Here is a 16,310-nt window from a genome sequence, read left to right as displayed (position 1 = left end):
TCTGCACCTCCTCAGGGAGCGGGAGGGCACAGCCTGAGGGCAGAGCCCAGATTGGGGCTCCCACAACAGGGGTTTCTGGAGAGGGGAAGGTTACCCTGAGGTCAGGGACTGTTCAAGGTCAGGGCTCCCCCAAAGGCACAGGTCACTGCAGGTTACTCTCCCTGGAAGGAAAGGGGCATCATTAACCCTTTCTTCACAGAGTGCAGCCTTCAGCAGCAAGTTTCCAAGCCTCCAGCTCAGGATGTCAGCAAGTGTTTGATGAAAGTAGATGGGGAAAAGTATCAGAGGACTGAGATAAATGAAGGAAAATTAAACGGGTCAGAGAATCCAACGTCAAAGCTGGCTCTTTGCCAAGGCTGACGCCATCATAGGCCTGTCGGGGCTGACAAGAGGCAGGGAGAGGTCCCCGAAGAGGGTGCCGGGGACGTGGTCTAGAGGGGAGGAGCAGAGGGCAGCTTCGCAGTGACGGCCCAAACCCAGAAGGGTCTGGACCAGTGTCAGGGCTGACACAGGCCTACCTGTCAGGGAAGGACGGTGTAGAGGTATCAGTGACAGGACCCAGACGAGCAGAAGCAGAAAGGGCCGTGAGCCAGGACCCGACGCAGTGAGACGTGCGCGTGAACGCTGATGTCCGGAGGGGCGGGTGGGTGCCGGGCCACTGGCCGGCCTCACTGTCCTCCCATCCACAGGGCAGTTCCCCTTGGACCTCTTCCGTCTGGGAGCTGAAATGAAGGTGGGTGACGTCCCCGGGGCCGAGAGTCCCCACGGTGCACTAGCATGCAGCCAGCTCACTTGAACCCATCCGTCTGCAGGGCGAGAAGGGGGACCGCGGGGACGCCGGACAGAAGGGCGAGAGGGGCGCGCCCGGGGCCAGCAGCGGCTTCTTTGGCTCCAGTGTGCCTGGCCCCCCCGGCCCCCCGGGGTACCCCGGGATCCCAGTAAGCGTGGAACCCGCCACGGGCACACTCGGCCGCCTCGCTGCCCAAGGCCCCGCAATCTTGGTCTGTGTGGGGTATACAGTGGCCTTGGGGCTGGCACGGCCTCCCGGGTGGGCACACAGCTCCCCACGTGCATCTCATCCGCTCTTCTGGTGCCACAGCCCCACCCACTGTCCCCTGCCTGAGCCTGAGGACCCCAGGGGCCCAGCTGCTGTCCTGAGGGCCCGGGGCGAGGTGACGGGGTTTGTGTTGTCCTAGGGTCCTAAGGGAGAGAGCATCCGGGGCCCACCTGGCCCACCTGGCCCTCAAGGGCCTCCTGGCATTGGCTATGAAGGTCGCCAGGGCCCTCCTGGGCCCCCTGGGCCTCCCGGTCCCCCCTCATTTCCCGGCCCACACAGGCAGAGTAAGTGGGGGATCAGGGGGTGGTGGGACACAGCCTTGTCCCCAGGCTGCCTTTGTGGCCCGTGGCCCAACCCAGCTTTTCTCCTGCAGCTGTCAGCCTTCCTGGTCCCCCTGGCCCTCCTGGCCCCCCAGGCCCCCCGGGGACCATGGGCACCTCCTCAGGGGTAAGTGGTCAGGGGCTGGAGGGAGACAGGCCTGGGGAGGGCTGGAGGGAGACAGGCCTGGGGAGGGCTGGGTCCCCTGGGGTGCATCCTGCCCACCCACCTGGAGGTCGGCCCCACAGGTGAGGGCCTGGACTTCCTACGAGGCCATGCTGGAGAAGGTGCACGAGGTGCCTGAGGGCTGGCTCATCTTCGTGGCAGAGGACGAGGAGCTCTACGTCCGTGTCCGCAATGGGGTCCGCAAGGTCCTGGTGAGTTCTAGGGGCACGGCCCCCTCTGCAAGGATAAGGCTGGTGCCTGCCAGTGTTCGACACGCTTCCTGGGGTCTTAAAAGAGTCGGCAGCTGTGTTTTGTGTGCGCTCACCTGGACTTTCAGGTGCCTAGGTGGGCGGAGTGCAGATAGAGGCCTGCAACCCCTGTCCAGGCAAGGCCCACCCAGGAGTCTGGGGACAGGACTTGTCCGAGGGCCCCAAGGGGTGGTGTGGGCTTATTTTCATAGTGGCACATTGTGAATACCACGAGAGGACCCCGGGCCTCTGGGATGCCCAAGTCCTGGGCCTGCGGGCCTGGCTCCTTTCCCGGCTGTGGGCTGCTTGTCCAGCCTTAGCCAGAAGATGAGGCCTTCCTCATTCCCTGCTTTCTCCAATCCAGGGCACCATCCTAATTGGCCAGCACAGATTTCTCCTTGTGTGGCCCATGTGAGGCCAAACAACCCATTTTGTCTGTGGGTCCTCTGTCCACACTAAGGGTTGGGGTTGATCTGGACTGCTGCACGCTCTGGGCAGAAAGGGAGCCCCCACTGGACCCCAGTGGCCCTGTACCCAGCGGGCACCTGGTGCTGGTGTTGAGGTGTAGCTGGGCCCTCTGTTCTGGGCTGTGTGGGGGCCCAGCCTGTGGCTCCCCTCAGAACCCCTGGAGTAACCCTGCTGTTCCCTTCCAGCTGGAGGCCCGGATGCCACTGCCTCGTGTGACGGTAAGGAGGGAACAGACTCTGCGGGATGGCTGGTGGCTGTGGGGACAATGAGCAAGGCCCGCACAGCTTGGTGCCTGGAGCATGTGACTCCAGGGGTCCCCACTGGAAAAGGAAAATCTCTGCTGGCCGTCCACACACCCACCCTGGGCTGTACTTCAGGCTCTGCCAATCTCTGCCCGGCCAAGTCCTCGCCCACAGAGCCAGAACAGGAATAGGAGATGGGTGGACAGGTAGATAGGCAGGTGGTGGATGGACGGACAGACAGGTGGATAGATGCGGCTGGGTGGATGGGCAGAGGAATAGAAAGGTGGGTACGTGGGTCAGTAGGTAGCTGGGTGGGGACGGGGCAGCTTGGGGGCGGGAGCCAGTGGTCGGCAAGGACTGTGGTCTCTGATCAGGTGGCCCGGTTGGCCATGTGGAGGATGGACCCCAATCCGAGCGTGGTGGGGCACCCCCAGGGCAACCGTTACCCACCACGCAGAAGCCCGGTGCTGGCTGCCAGGACAGGGCAGAGGCAGGAGAAGGGATGGCAGCAGCGGGGTTGTGGTGCTGGATCCTCTGTCCATGGCACTGTCTTCCATCGCAGGACAACGAGGTGGCCGCCCTGCAGCCCCCGCTGGTGCAGTTGCACGGTGGTGGCCCATACCCACAGCGGGAGCACCCCTACTCCACTGCGCGGCCCTGGAGGGCAGATGACATCCTGGCCAGCCCCCCACGGCTGCTGGACCCCCAGCCCTACCCTGGGGCCTCACAACACCATGGCGCCTACGTGCATCTCCAGCCAGCCAGTCCGACAGGCTCGCCTGCCCACACCCACCGTGACTTCCAGCCAGTGGTGAGCTCCCGGGTGGTCATGATCCACGGCTCTTGGTCCTGGGGGTGCATCATGGGCCCAGGTGGCCTCCAGTGGCTGAGTAACCATCTGCATATTCAGACACCTCGGAAGCTCCAAGGCACAGAGGAGAAAGCCCTGGGCCAGAGCCTACGCCCGTCCTGCAGGCGAGACCAGCACAGCTGGGGTGGGCACTGTGCTGCATCCAGAGGGTCCCTTGGAGGCTGCTTCCTGAGCCTGCAGCACCCAGACAGCGTCAGCCTCCTGGGCTATACTGGCCTTCAGTGCCGGGCCGTGGCATGTGACAGGTCCGTGACCGGTGCATCTTCTCCCTGCAGCTCCACCTGGTGGCGCTCAACAGCCCACTGCCGGGGGGCATGCGTGGCATCCGCGGAGCCGACTTTCAGTGCTTCCAGCAGGCGCGCGCCGTGGGGCTGAGCGGCACCTTCCGTGCCTTCCTCTCCTCGCGGCTGCAGGACCTCTACAGCATTGTGCGCCGTGCGGACCGCGGGACTGTGCCCATCGTCAACCTCAAGGTGGGTGGCCCAGCTGTGGGCAGTGCTGTGCTGTCCTGGGGCTGGGTGGGCCCTAAGCCTGTGGGTGGCTATGCCCCAGAGACTGGGCAGCGCCTTGTGCTGGAAGCCCCCACACAGCCTGAGACCCCTGCCCCTCACAGTGCCCCAGGGGTCCTGGGGCATCCACTTACACGGGTGACCGGCCCTCCCACATGCAGGGGTCAGGAAATCTCCTTGGGCCCCTTGGCCTGGCACGTGTGCCCATGGCTCCTTTTCACAAAGTGGGAAAGGGGTTTCCACGTGGTTTTTTGAGACCAGGTCTCACTGGAGATCAGGCTGGCCTTGAACTCACTATGTAGCCCAGGCTATCTTGGACTTGCAGTGATCCTCCTGCCTCAGCCTTCTGAGTGCTGGGATTACAGGCGTGCGCCACCACAGCTGGTGTTCCCCACAAATAAAGACAGGGGACATGCAGTCCAGGGTCCTGGGCTGGGCTAGCACCAAGGTAGAGGAGCCCACCTGCCCTCACAGTGGCACTGGAGCCCGGGGTTCTTGGGGCCCACGGCTCAGCTCTCCAGACCTGAGTCCCATCTTCTCTCCAAAGGACGAGGTGCTGTCTCCCAGCTGGGAGGCCCTGTTCTCAGGTTCCCGCGGCCAGCTGAAGCCTGGCGCCCGCATCTTCTCCTTCGATGGCAGGGACGTCCTGAAGCACCCAGCCTGGTAGGTCCCCTGCGTGGACAGCAGGGCAGCTTGGAGAGGGGTGGCCTGGCATCCCGCGGGTCACCTCCGCCTCTGGGCCAACCTAAACCATCCATGATGAGACAGAAACTGTAAAACCCAGAGGGTGCAGTGAAAAGTGTGGCTCTGGGGCACCACTGCCCCGTCCATGCTGCTGGGCAGGCTCCCAGCACTGTCCGCGACTCCTTCCCCGGCCCAGACGGCCCCGCAAGCGTCACAGGTAGTCTCTGAGCCAGAGTCCTGGGCTCCCCTCAGGTCCTGCCCTGCTGCTGATGCCAGCTCTGCCCCCTCTCTCTGCTTTTGGAAAGGGTGCCCCCAGGTGGAAGGCAGCCCTCGCCAGCTGCTGTCACTGTGGGGCACCCACAAGAGCCACCCCAGGCCCATGTGAGAGCTGTGGGCGAGTGGGGCTTGTCGGGGCCAGGCAGCACCTGATGCCTGTATCAGGAGGGGGTGCAGGCGGCAGGTGACCTGGCCTAAGCCACAGCACAGCCCCTCTGGGACGGACACCTCCCAGCTCTGCAGCCTCAGGGTAACAGCCCCAGGACTGGGTATTGGGTCTAGCAGAGGCTGACCGCCCGGTGCGTCTTACAGGCCCCAGAAGAGCGTGTGGCATGGCTCTGACCCCAGCGGGCGCCGGCTGACTGAGAGCTACTGTGAGACATGGCGCACGGAGGCAGTGGGGGCCACGGGCCAGGCCTCCTCGTTGCTAGCAGGCAGGCTGCTGGAGCAGAACGCCGCGAGTTGCCGTAACACCTACATCGTCCTCTGCATCGAGAACAGTTTCATGACGCCCTCCAAGTAGGGCCCTGCACTGGATGGTGGGCAGAGGCAGTGAGGACTGGCACAGGCAGGGAGTGTCCGGCTGGCCCAGAACCTGGTGGATACTTTCCCGTGTGGTTCACTTTTCATGTAATCCTTGAGAAATAAAAGGAAGCCAAAGAGTATATTTTTTTTAAAGTTTAGAGCAGCCTGATGCAAAGTGTCCCTGCTCCTGCCCTCCCCACAATGCTGGCCAGCTGCAACACGGTGCTGGCCTCTGTGCCCAGGCCACTTCAGACCACGGCTGCCTTTCAGGATGAAGGCTGGCCCAGGACACTTGGCCGAGACTTGCAGGTGTCCTGCTGTGGACTCACAGGCCACCAGTGTGGGAAGGGCCTGGCCACTGGAGGTGCTGGAGGCTGGGCCAGTCAGCATGAAGCCCCTGGCCTGTCCTCACCACCCACTGGCTGTGCCAGACACATGTTCGCCCACAGGGAGACAACAGCCACACCTGGGCCCCCTCCCCAGCTCCCTGCAGGAGCAGGCTTCCAGCTCAGTGTCCCCCACCACCTGGCCGTGCCTAGAACAGGAGGCCCACTATGGTCTGTCCAGCCTGCCTGGGCATCGGGGCCCCATCATGCCTCCTTGGGCTGGTATCTCAGGTGACGCTGAGACCAGGCTGGGCCAGAGTATGACCCCATTGTCTGACTAGGATAGGGGTGTGGGTGATGAGTCAGGTAGTGGCAGTGTCCTGTCCCCAGCCCTTTTGCTTGCAAGTACAGAAGCCCAGCAGTCTCCCCAGAGCATCTTGCCACAGGGGCCACATGCTTGGCCACCCTGGGCCAACTGCAGCCACTGTGCTTCCTGCCTCAGGATCTAGGGTCTGTGGTCTGAGGACTGGGCAAAACAAGCAGGACCAGTTCTGTATCTGTGGTGTGAACTGTTTCAAAAGGACACTGAATAAAGACCTTTTACACCGATACGTGGTTTGTAAGCAGTCTTCCCTGTCACTGAAGGGCAAGATCATCCACCCAAGCCCTTGGGAGCCCTCTGTCCCTGGACTTCTGAGGGAGCATGGGTGTACATGAGTGTGCAGGATACACCGTGAAGGTGTGGAGATGCACGAGTATGCATGGACGATGTGTAGGTGACCAGCTATGCAGACACACACTGGTGTGCTGCTATCCTGCAGAGGTCCAGGTCCTTGCCATCCACCCTTTTCAAGGGTCTCTCCCGGGTCCAGGCTAGCCCCACTGCTCCCTGCACAACCAGCTGGGTGTGCCATAGAGCAGGGTACTGGCCAAGGGCAGAGCATGCCACCTGCCCTCATGCTGGTGGAGGGCACAGGGCAGCAGGGCTGCAGAACCAGTGCAGACCCCTGATGGAAGGTCCCATGGGAGGTGCAGGGGGCTCGGGTACAGGTGCCAGCAATGCCCCACGTGGCCACATCAGCCATGAGGCTGACAGCTGTGTCGTGGGCTAGTGTGGTGATGAGTGTCCAGGCCAGAAAGGAGAGTGCTGCCCCCTTCCCAGCAAGACCATGGGTGCCGAGGGCCACTGCTCTGTGCAGTGCTCTGGCCCCAGCTGTGACACAGGCCACCCTTATGCAGCCTCAACAGACCCTGGATGCCTACCATCCACACTGACCCTGAAGTCCGTCCCCTGCCAGGAGCTCTGGTCGCTTTCTGTGCTGAGATGGCTCTGAGCGGGAGACTTTCTCTTGGGCCAGCAGGGCTGGGGGTTGGCCCAAGGGCAGAGGGCCAAGGCCCCACTGTGGGCTGACTGGATGTGGGAACCATGTCCCTGGCCCAAACAACTGCAGCCCATGCAGCCCAGGCCAGGCGGCTGGAATCAGAGCCCATCGCACACGCAGGATCACAGTGTTTAATGTGTCTGAGGAGCGGCCCACACGTCTCCAGAGGAATGCACGGGCTCACCATGGAAAGCAGGCTCCGGGGAAGCCGCCCACCCACAGCCTGTGCTCCAGGCAAGCCCAGCTCAAGGGAGGCCATGCTCTCGGTCCCCACAGGCTGCAAGCACCTCTTCCACACAGGACAGGGCCAGCCCATGGCAGAAACAGGAGCCACGCTGAGGGGCCGGGACAGCAAGGTCAGAGTACCCACGCCAGCAGCTTCTCGCACGCAGTGAAGAAGCCAGGCACGGATTCACATCTTTACAAGAGCATCATCTGCACACACAAGCACCAAAGACAAGTAGCACAGTCACAGTTAAGCCATGGATGGCTCCCACCCACCCTGGAGGGACAGTTCAGCCAGGCCCTGGGGAAGGGGCTCCCCGCAAGCTAAGACCTGGTGGGGACAGTGTGTGCGGTATCAGCAGACTGGCTAGCCTCCAGCATGGCAGAGCCAACCACTCTTGGCAAACGAAGGCAGCCCAGGCCCACTGTGTGGAGTGTAGTCCATCGGCAAGGTGGCTGCTCAGGGTTCCCCCCAGGCTCCAGCCACCAGTGAGTATGATGTAGGGCCAAGGGGCTCCATGGCTGCCCGCAGCAAAGGCCCCTCAGCCAAGGCAGGACCACATGTCCTGCAGGACCATGGAGGCCAGTGCCACTGTTCACGTCCTGAGTGCCAATGAGCCAGTGGACACAGGCCTGGGATGCCCACCCGGCCAGGGTCGGGACGGCAGACCCCAGAGCCTTGAGAGGTGCTGCCTCAACTGGGAGTCATTCAGCCCGCTAGGAAAGGCTGGGGTCAGGCCTTGGTCCCGGCTCCCAGGGCCCTCACGCCACCCTCATCCGCGCCATCCTCACGGGGCAGTGGCAGAGCTGAGGGCTGCAGGCCACCCAGGTCTCCGGCCTGCACGCTCAGCGCTTTCATGGCCTTCTTCTCCGAGGGGCTCTGCAACTCTTGCACCGCGGGCAAGGGCTGGTGGCGCCTCCACCGGCAGTGGTGCAGAAAGAGTGGTGCATCCAGCAGTGCTCCCAGGAAGTAGATGATGGACAGCACCAGGAAGTACACGAAGTAGACGCGGAACTGGAACAGAGAGGCGCAGGTGAGCAAGGCTGGAAGGGGAGGGGTACAGGGGACGGAGGAAGCAGAGAGGGCGCAGGGGCGCAGGGGCGCAGGGCGGGCGCTCAGGCTGCCCCGCCATGACACCCTCAGTCCAGGACACCACCCAGCCACCCAGCCCCAGCTCCAGGCTGTCACCAAGCACTGCACAGGGGCACAGGCCCGGGAGAAGGTCCCACGGCAGCTGCCCCCTCTGGCCCTCCCCGACCTGGGGAACCCGGACAGGGGCTCCAGGGGAACCTGATACGCATCCTGCCTGGGTGGCCACCACGGCTGTGCCCCTACTCTCTCTGTGGGGTCGGGCTCCTAGGAGCCCTCAGCCCACATCCCAGTGCGCCAGAACTTTCTGGTCAGAGCTTGGCACAGCAGGTGGCCAGCAGGGAGTCTGGACAGAAGTTACGCAATGCCAATGGGGCAGCCAGCCCAGCTGGGGATGCCCCCTCCTTGTCCCCAGGCTGCTCAGGGCAGGAGGAGCTGGGTCATCCCCAGGACAGAGGGAGGACTAAATCGTGCCAGATGTGCCACAGAGCCCTTGCGCCGGCAGGGCCTCCGCGCTCTCGGCACCAGCAACCTTCCGTGAATGCTCGCTGTGGAGCCGCCTCCAAAGAACCCCCCAAGACTTCATTCCCAAATTTGGGGTTGGCATGACTCCCTCTTCTTCCCTGGCCTGAACCAAACCCCTGGACGCCGCAGGATGCTGCACACATAAGCGGCCTCAGGACCCCAGGGGTACAGGGTGAGCTCCACAGGGTTTTTCTTTTGGAACTGAAGAAGCCCGCAGCCCACAGATGCTGACAGACACGGGAAAGAGCACAGTGCGCTGGCCAGAGGACAGGATGGGCGGCGGGGCAAGTGGGAAAACTCTGACAAGGGTCGTCTGCTCCCGCTGGCAGAAGACCCCGTCCCCACCTATGGGGCCGGGAGCTACTTCCCTCCCGTCCCCACTCACCAGCTCGGCAGACAGCGGGGTGCCTGGGACTGTGCCCCTACACGTGGGGTGTCAGGGAGACCAGGGGTCTGGCCTCAAGCCCAGCCAGCAGTAAGTACAGTGCCCCACCCCGACAGCATCCAGGACCCAGGAAGGACCTGGAACTCGCACCCGGACGCAGCGTCACCTGGATGAAGGGATCCACCTCCCATGTGCCTGGCTGTGACGAGGCCGCAGCAGGCTCAGGAGATGGCTCCAGCAGGGTCCAGAGACTCACACACACCAGCTGGCAATGTGCCAGGTCTGGGCCAGCTGCTCATACCCTCAGAGCCATAGCATCTCACACGGAAGTCTTCTCCAAACCCCAAAACGGGGACGACAGCCGTTCCAACTAATGGGCAGGTTTAAAGCGGCAGTCTCAAAACAGGTGGGCAGTCACCAGTTGCAAGTATGCAGGGAAGACATGGAAACACACAAGGTGCCAGCAAAGGTTAAACAGAAGGGACAAGAGAAACCAGGAGGCACGCAGGTGAGGAAAAACTAGAAAAGTATGACATCGGCAGGCCTATGTAAATTATGGCAAAAAGAACTCTAAAGAGAAAAGAGTACAAGAAGGAATCTTGAAACAAAGAAGTAGGCAAATAGGGCATAATCATTCTCTTCAGTTTTTCTAAGTTATGTCTGACAGGTGAAGCAAAATCTGTAACGCTGTGTTATGTGGCTCTAGAGGCAAGTGGGGAAAAAGCCAGGATAATCATTACAATGCACACGCACATGACGGGGCGAGGCGGTTTCCACGCCTCTAGCACTGATAGCCTAAGCAGGGGCAGCTGTCAAGATGCCGCACTGAAAAATGCAACAGAAAAACCTATGCCACACTGTGAAATGCAACAGACAAACCTAGGCACAACCCTGCAGAATGCGCAAGTACCCATCACAAAAGTGAAGAAAGAAAACGGAAACTGAAAACAGAAGCAACAACCCGGAGACTGAAACCACAGACCCGAGCCCTACTGTGTAAGCCTGCAGGCAAAGCAGAGGCGGTGCAAACTCCCAGTGGAAGGCGGGCGGAGGGGTGCGGGAAAGCAGGCAGCGCGGCAGAAGCCCACGTGAGACCTGCAGACAGCAGGCTGCGAGGGAAGGGGCCGAGGGGCCACGCCAGAGAGTGGGGCTCAGTGACGCCAGGGGGAGGCCAGAGGTGGGCACAGGAAAAGGCAGGTCCGTCCAGTTACCCCCCAGTGTGCACACAGGAGCCGGGACACAGCGGGCCTGCTGTCACCCTGGAAACGGCAGCACCCTCCTCTCAGCAGGGAGAGGATGAGTAGACACGGAGGCTGGAGGACTCGGGAGAAGGCACCACCACCCCAGACGCCTGGGCGGTGTGTGCAGGACACAGTTCATACCCTTCCCAGGGCCCAAAGGGCACACAAGCAGAATGACAACACTTGGGCAGAGAACAAAGCAACAGATTCAAATCACAAGTGTTTTCCTCTTGCAATTAAATAAAAAGTTTATAACAAAAATAACAAGACTCAAAACAGGTGGGAAACAAACGCTTTGAACAATCATAAATCCAAAAGGAAGTCTCAAGTGAGATTTAAAAAATAACTGGAAAAGAAAATGAAAATACTGCATATAAAAATTTGTAGGCTGGAGCTAAGGCACTGCTGAAAGAGGAGTGTACAGCACTAAATGTGGGTGTCTAAGAAAAGGGAAAGTCTCAGACCAATAAACTCATCTCAGGAACCCAGGAAAGAACAAAATAAATCTAAAGCAAGCAGAAAAACAGAAATAAAGTTCTATTTAGTGAAATAAGGCCAAAGAAAAAAGTAAATAAAAGGTATGCAGATCAGACAGGTATAAAACAGAACATCTTTATGTGCAGATAACATAACTACAGGAAGGCTAAAAACCCTAGCACTAGTAAGTGCTCAGCAAGTTGCAGGATGCAGGAAAAAGCTCAGTATCTATTTATTTCTGTGCTAGCAATACACATGTGTTCACACTTGCACTACACACCAAACACGCGTGCACTACACACACACTGAACGGCACTAACACATGCACTACTATTATGTACTGAACTGTGCCCCCCCGCCCTGTTCAGGGGCTAAGGCCCTAACCGCTTGGTCACTGTGTTTGGGGACAGGGCCTGAGCAGAGGAGACAAGGCTAAACGGGGCCGGAAGAGCGATGCCCTCACCTAACATGACTGCAGCACTTATTCCAAGACAGACAGGAAAGACCACGCACGCTAAGGCCAGCAGAGGACACCAGAAGATGCCATCTGCAAACCGGGAGAGGCCCCAGGAGGGATGGGCCCCGCGACACCTCTACCTTGGGTCTCCAGCCTCCAGGACCACGAGACGATAAGTTTACACATTGTTACAGAAGCCTGGTCACCCTACTGCAGACACAGAAATTGTAAATACAGTTTCATTTAACTCCTCTCCCTCCCAAATTAAATATTTAAATTTATAAACGTAACAAGACACGTAAGCACTTAATACTTGTATGCTGTAAATTAAATGATGAAAGAAATCAAAGATCTAAATGAATGGGGAGACATACGATCCTTGTGGGTTAAAGGACTCAACATAATATGTTAATTCTCCCAGAACTGATACACTGGTTTAATGCAACTCCTAACAAAATCCAGCCAGAATTTTGCCCCTACTATGTCTAAAGGAAGACAAACTATATTAGTGGAATTAATTTTTTTAAAAAAGTTATAGCAGCCGGGCGTAGTGGCGCATGCCTGTAATCCCAGCACTCGGGAGGCTGAGGCAGGAGGATCACTGTGAGTTCGAGACCAGCCTGGGCTACATAGTGAGTTCCAGGTCAGTCTCAACTACATGGTGAGACCCTGTCTCAAAAAACCAAAATAAAATAAAACAATAAAAATTAAAAAGTTATAGCAATCAGCCTACCCAGTTTCAAAACTTAGCATAAAGCTTCGTAATCAAGACTGTGTGGTCTCAGTAGAAGGGTCAGCACAGGAATAGAATACAGACCTCAGAAATAGTCACACATAAACACTGTTTTGACAAAACTGCAAAAAAACCCAACAATTGTGCTGGAGCAAAACAAAGGGCAAAGCAAAGTGCACCTTGGCCTAAACCTCACACTTCACACACAAGTTAACTCTGAATGGACCACACTCGCATGCAAATTATAAATCTTCTAAAAAGAAACTGGAAATTTCTGAATTTGAGGTTAGGTAAGTTCTTTAGACCTGACTATAACATGACCCATTAAGAGGAAAAACTATTCAATCAAGACTTCACCAAAATTAAAAATACTGGCTATGCAAAGACCTTGTTGAGAAAATGAAAAGACAAGTTACAGAGTTGAAGAAAATGTTTGCCAGTGATACAACAGTGCTCAAAACTGTTTGAAAACTGTAAAAAATCCAAAATAAGCAGAAGACTCAAACACTTCACCGATGAGGAGATATGAATGGCACACAGCACATGAAGAGACACCAACGTGATCCACTGAGGAAATGAAACTAGGGCCACCGGGGAGGTCAGTGCCCACAGAACAGAGCAACCTCATCAGGCTGGGGAAGGTGTGGGGAGACGGGCTCCCCTGGTCCTGCCATGGCGAAACAGCAGCTTCCAAACACAGCTGCACGTCACCCTGTGACTCCAGCTGGGCCTCATCCCAGGAAGCGAAAACCTACATTCTCGTAAGCCCTACGACAGCACACCCGTGGCCCCTGCACTTGTGCTATCTGCAGCAGAGATGACACAGAGCCTCCAAGGCAAGCCGCTGACCCAGGCACAGCTGCAGCCCGCAGTGCTACATGGTGGTAGAAATTATACAGCAGGCCTGAGCTCAAGGACAACTCGAGGGCACACATAACCTTCCTGCAATGACCACACTTGGCGGCCAGTGAAGAGGAGGTGGCTGGGAGTGCAGTAGGGTGGCTACCAAAGGGCCCCACGGGGCCCTGTAGGGACACAGTGTCCAGATGTGACCCCCAGAACTGCAATTGTCTTAAACAGCATGAGACTGTCAAATTCCCCCCAAATGAAATTTAATTTGCAAAACAAGCAAGGCCAGGCTGGCTCCAGGCCCACACTCCCACCCTGCCTTCCCACCACTTCTGGGGTGGTAGGATGGTTGCTGGCTCCACCCACCCAGCAAAGCTTCTGTGCCTTCAGAAACAGCTGCCTGAGAAGGCTTCCTCTACCCCACTCAGCATGGACCCAGGAACCTCTCAAGGCCTGGGAGTCCTGGGTCCAGCCCAGAGGGGTCAGGCACCTGGAGGGCTCTGCTGAGCCGGAGACAGGCATCCTCACCCAAAAGGTCTTCCTGGGGCCAGGGCTTTAGCTCAGTTGTACCACTGCCTGACTCACAAGCACAAGGTCCTGAGTTTGATCCCCAGTACTTTAGGGTGGGGATGTAGCTCAGTGGTGCAGCCACCTGCCTCTCAAGCGCAAGGTCATGAGTTCAACCCCCGATACCAAATCCCCCAAGCGCAAGGTCAAGAGTTCACCCCCCAAAACAAAAAAAAAAAAAAAAAAAAAAAAGCCCTTCTCAACCCAGCCTCAGTCTCACCCATGCCCAAGTGAGTCTACCCCACCTCTGCCTCTTTCCTGAGCAAATGGACTTGATGCTGAGACTGGAGGACCAGGCCATGCTGACCAACCAGCACCTCTGAGGTCTCCAAGTATCAATGGAGCACAAAGACCACGGCCCTCCACTCAGCGCAAGCAGAGCAGGACAAAGGCCTCCTCCAGGCCGGCAGAGGGTGCTGTCCAGCCCCAGGCTAGGGAGTCAGGAGCAGCCTGGCAACCATCCCTCCCGGAGTCCAGCGCCTGGCTAGCTTCAGTTGGCTCACAGACCCGGCCTCTGCCAGACACCAGGAGAGTTAATGTGCAATGTCCCCACCTCACTCAGTGGTCAGGAGTTTCGAAGCTCTTAGAAATGCCAGAGAACTTGCGTGGGGTAGGTTAGGGACGCCCACCCAGAGTGCAGCTTCTGGGCTCTGCATGGCCTCCGCCCTGCAGAAACACACTCCGGTCCCCCAACCAGGGCTCAAGGACACCGGGCCCTGACAACCACAGGCACAGATGACAGCAAGAGGGTGGGGCTGTGACAACACAGGCTGGTGTCACAGGTCAGTGCGGGGCCACAGCCTGAGGAGGGCCTCTCCTCCTTAGGGACTGGAGGTCCAGGGTCTCCCTGGAGACAGAAGCCAGGCTGAGCAATGAGCAGCTCGGATGGATACCTGGGTGGGCAGAGGCTCTGTCATCCTCCACAGACCCAGGGCCCTGGAGAGGTGGGCACCAGGCAAGAGACCACACCATTCCTTAAGGCCCTGCTCCAACACAGCCCCGCCAGCAGCAGGGGATGTGGTCTGGGTCTGTGAGGGGGTCCGAGTGGGCACCAGAAAGCTCTGCCGGGATCGTAAGACGCTTCCCTCCGGAAGAAGCAAGCCTGACCCGAGCTCACCTGTGAGAAGACAGGGAGGCCCAGGCCCCGCTTGTCGGAGACCACCAGTGTGATGCAGGTCTTGAGAACGGTGGCCAGGAACGTGTTGATGCCAAAGACCAGAGCACACAGCTCTTTAGACAGGGAAGATGCAATCTGGAAACTGGGAAGAGAAAGCAATGATCAGACTCGATGGGGAGGTGACAGGAGTCAGGGGGCCTGCAGGGCTACAGCTGGACCCAGGGTGCCCGCTATACAGCTCAGGCAAGCCCTGCACAGGCACACAGCCCCACCCCCAGTACAGATATAGCTCAGACGGTCCTGCCCCAAGCAAGGCCCAGCCCCACCCCCAGCCTCAGCCTGCTCTCAGCCCCCTCCCCTCCCTGCAGCAGCTCCCAGATGCAGCAGAGCAGGCCCAGGACTCCCAGCCCCAGCACCTGCTCTGAATCTGGCCCCCTTGGGCAGCAGAATGGGTGCCACAAGTGAGGAAGATGCCTGGAGGACTTGCTACAGAAGGCTGGGAAAACCCTCATCCGGAGAAGCGGGCGGGCGGGAAGGGTGGGATGAAGTTGGCTACGGTTAAATACATCAGAGGAGCGCACAAGGAGCGAGACTCGTCCCAGAAAAGGCAAGGACGCACGTGGGCCAGTGCCGCAGAGGCAGTCCCCGGACACCGCGTTAGACCCAGGCTTCCTGCGCCAGGGACAGCGTGGGTAGGTGTGCAGGACAGAAAAGTACAGGCACTGGGCCGTCCCAGTGGCGCCCTGGCCACTGGAACGGGGGAGGTGGGCAAGGTTCTCCAGGAAGGAGGGGAGTGGGAGGTCAGGAAAGGCTCAGGCCTGTGGGTGAGCCCGTGTGCATGCATGACGGATGTGCATGTGCGTGGGGTACGTGTGTGTGCACATGTATTTGTGTGTGTGTGCACATGTGTATGGTGTCTGTGTGGCACATGTATGTGTGCACACGGTGTGGGTGTGGCATGTGTGAGCGTGTGGTTTGTGTGTAGTGCATGCATGGTGCGTATGTGGTGCAGATACATGTGTGTAGCATGCCCTATACACATGTGAGCATGTCACACACGTGTGTGTGTACTATGGTATGAGTGCATGTGCGATCACATGCCGAGGCCTGGGGCTGTGCCAAGACTAGGGCGTCCAGCAAGGACACACACGCTCCTGTGGACCCATCCACGCAGCCTGTCCACGCTGTGCTTCCCACAGACCCTTCTGGAAGCGCCTCACACCTGCCCACTCACGTGGCGATGGGCACGAGAAACTGGTAGGCCCCACGGAAGACCACGAAGGCCGCATAGCAAAGCCAGATGTTGTGAGGGTGTTGTACAAATGTTTCGGAGTTGTACAGGAGGAAGACCAGCCCAGCCTGTGTGGCGGTCACAGCCGCGATGACCAACTTCGACCACAGGGCCCAGCGGATCTTCAGGAAGCCCGCGGCGAAAGACATGATGGCGCCTGGGAACAGGGTGTGTCAGGGGGCTGGGGTGGGGCCGGGGCCAGGGCCAGGGAGGGTCGGTGTGGGCATAGGCGCGGGGCTGCACCATACCCAGCAGCGGGGAGGCGGCGGCGGGCGCCCTTGT

The 16,310-nt window shown here is 59.0% G+C and overlaps 2 protein-coding genes across 9 annotated transcripts in view; one reads left to right on the top strand and one right to left on the bottom strand.

Moving 5' to 3' along the window:
* Col18a1 (collagen type XVIII alpha 1 chain) overlaps window positions 1-6,298 on the top strand; it is a 72,170-nt gene extending 65,872 nt beyond the window's left edge. For 7 of the 8 annotated variants that reach the window (XM_010636420.1, XM_033768047.1, XM_010636415.3 and 4 more), the window contains exons 32-41: window positions 690-733; window positions 813-1,001; window positions 1,197-1,341; window positions 1,431-1,504; window positions 1,624-1,752; window positions 2,442-2,474; window positions 3,061-3,309; window positions 3,645-3,842; window positions 4,426-4,541; window positions 5,151-6,298. In XM_010636420.1, coding sequence (XP_010634722.1) covers window positions 690-733; window positions 813-1,001; window positions 1,197-1,341; window positions 1,431-1,504; window positions 1,624-1,752; window positions 2,442-2,474; window positions 3,061-3,309; window positions 3,645-3,842; window positions 4,426-4,541; window positions 5,151-5,361 — 1,388 coding nt within the window. In that variant the 3' untranslated portion in view covers window positions 5,362-6,298. The remainder of the gene's footprint in view (window positions 1-689; window positions 734-812; window positions 1,002-1,196; window positions 1,342-1,430; window positions 1,505-1,623; window positions 1,753-2,441; window positions 2,475-3,060; window positions 3,310-3,644; window positions 3,843-4,425; window positions 4,542-5,150) is intronic. The other variant, XM_010636417.3, reaches the window with a different exon arrangement.
* Window positions 6,299-6,641: 343 nt separating this feature from the next.
* Window positions 6,642-16,310, bottom strand: part of Slc19a1 (solute carrier family 19 member 1) — an 18,237-nt gene continuing 8,568 nt past the window's right edge. The window contains 3 exon segments of the mRNA XM_010636413.3: window positions 6,642-8,311; window positions 14,738-14,879; window positions 15,972-16,185. Coding sequence (XP_010634715.1) covers window positions 8,030-8,311; window positions 14,738-14,879; window positions 15,972-16,185 — 638 coding nt within the window. The 3' untranslated portion in view covers window positions 6,642-8,029.

This window comes from Fukomys damarensis, unplaced genomic scaffold (genome assembly GCF_012274545.1).
Source record: "Fukomys damarensis isolate Sample0158 unplaced genomic scaffold, DMR_v1.0_HiC HiC_scaffold_24, whole genome shotgun sequence".
Lineage (NCBI taxonomy): Eukaryota > Metazoa > Chordata > Mammalia > Rodentia > Bathyergidae > Fukomys > Fukomys damarensis.
Note: the sequence above shows the minus strand (reverse complement) of the source record. Positions and strands in the feature narration are given on the sequence as shown.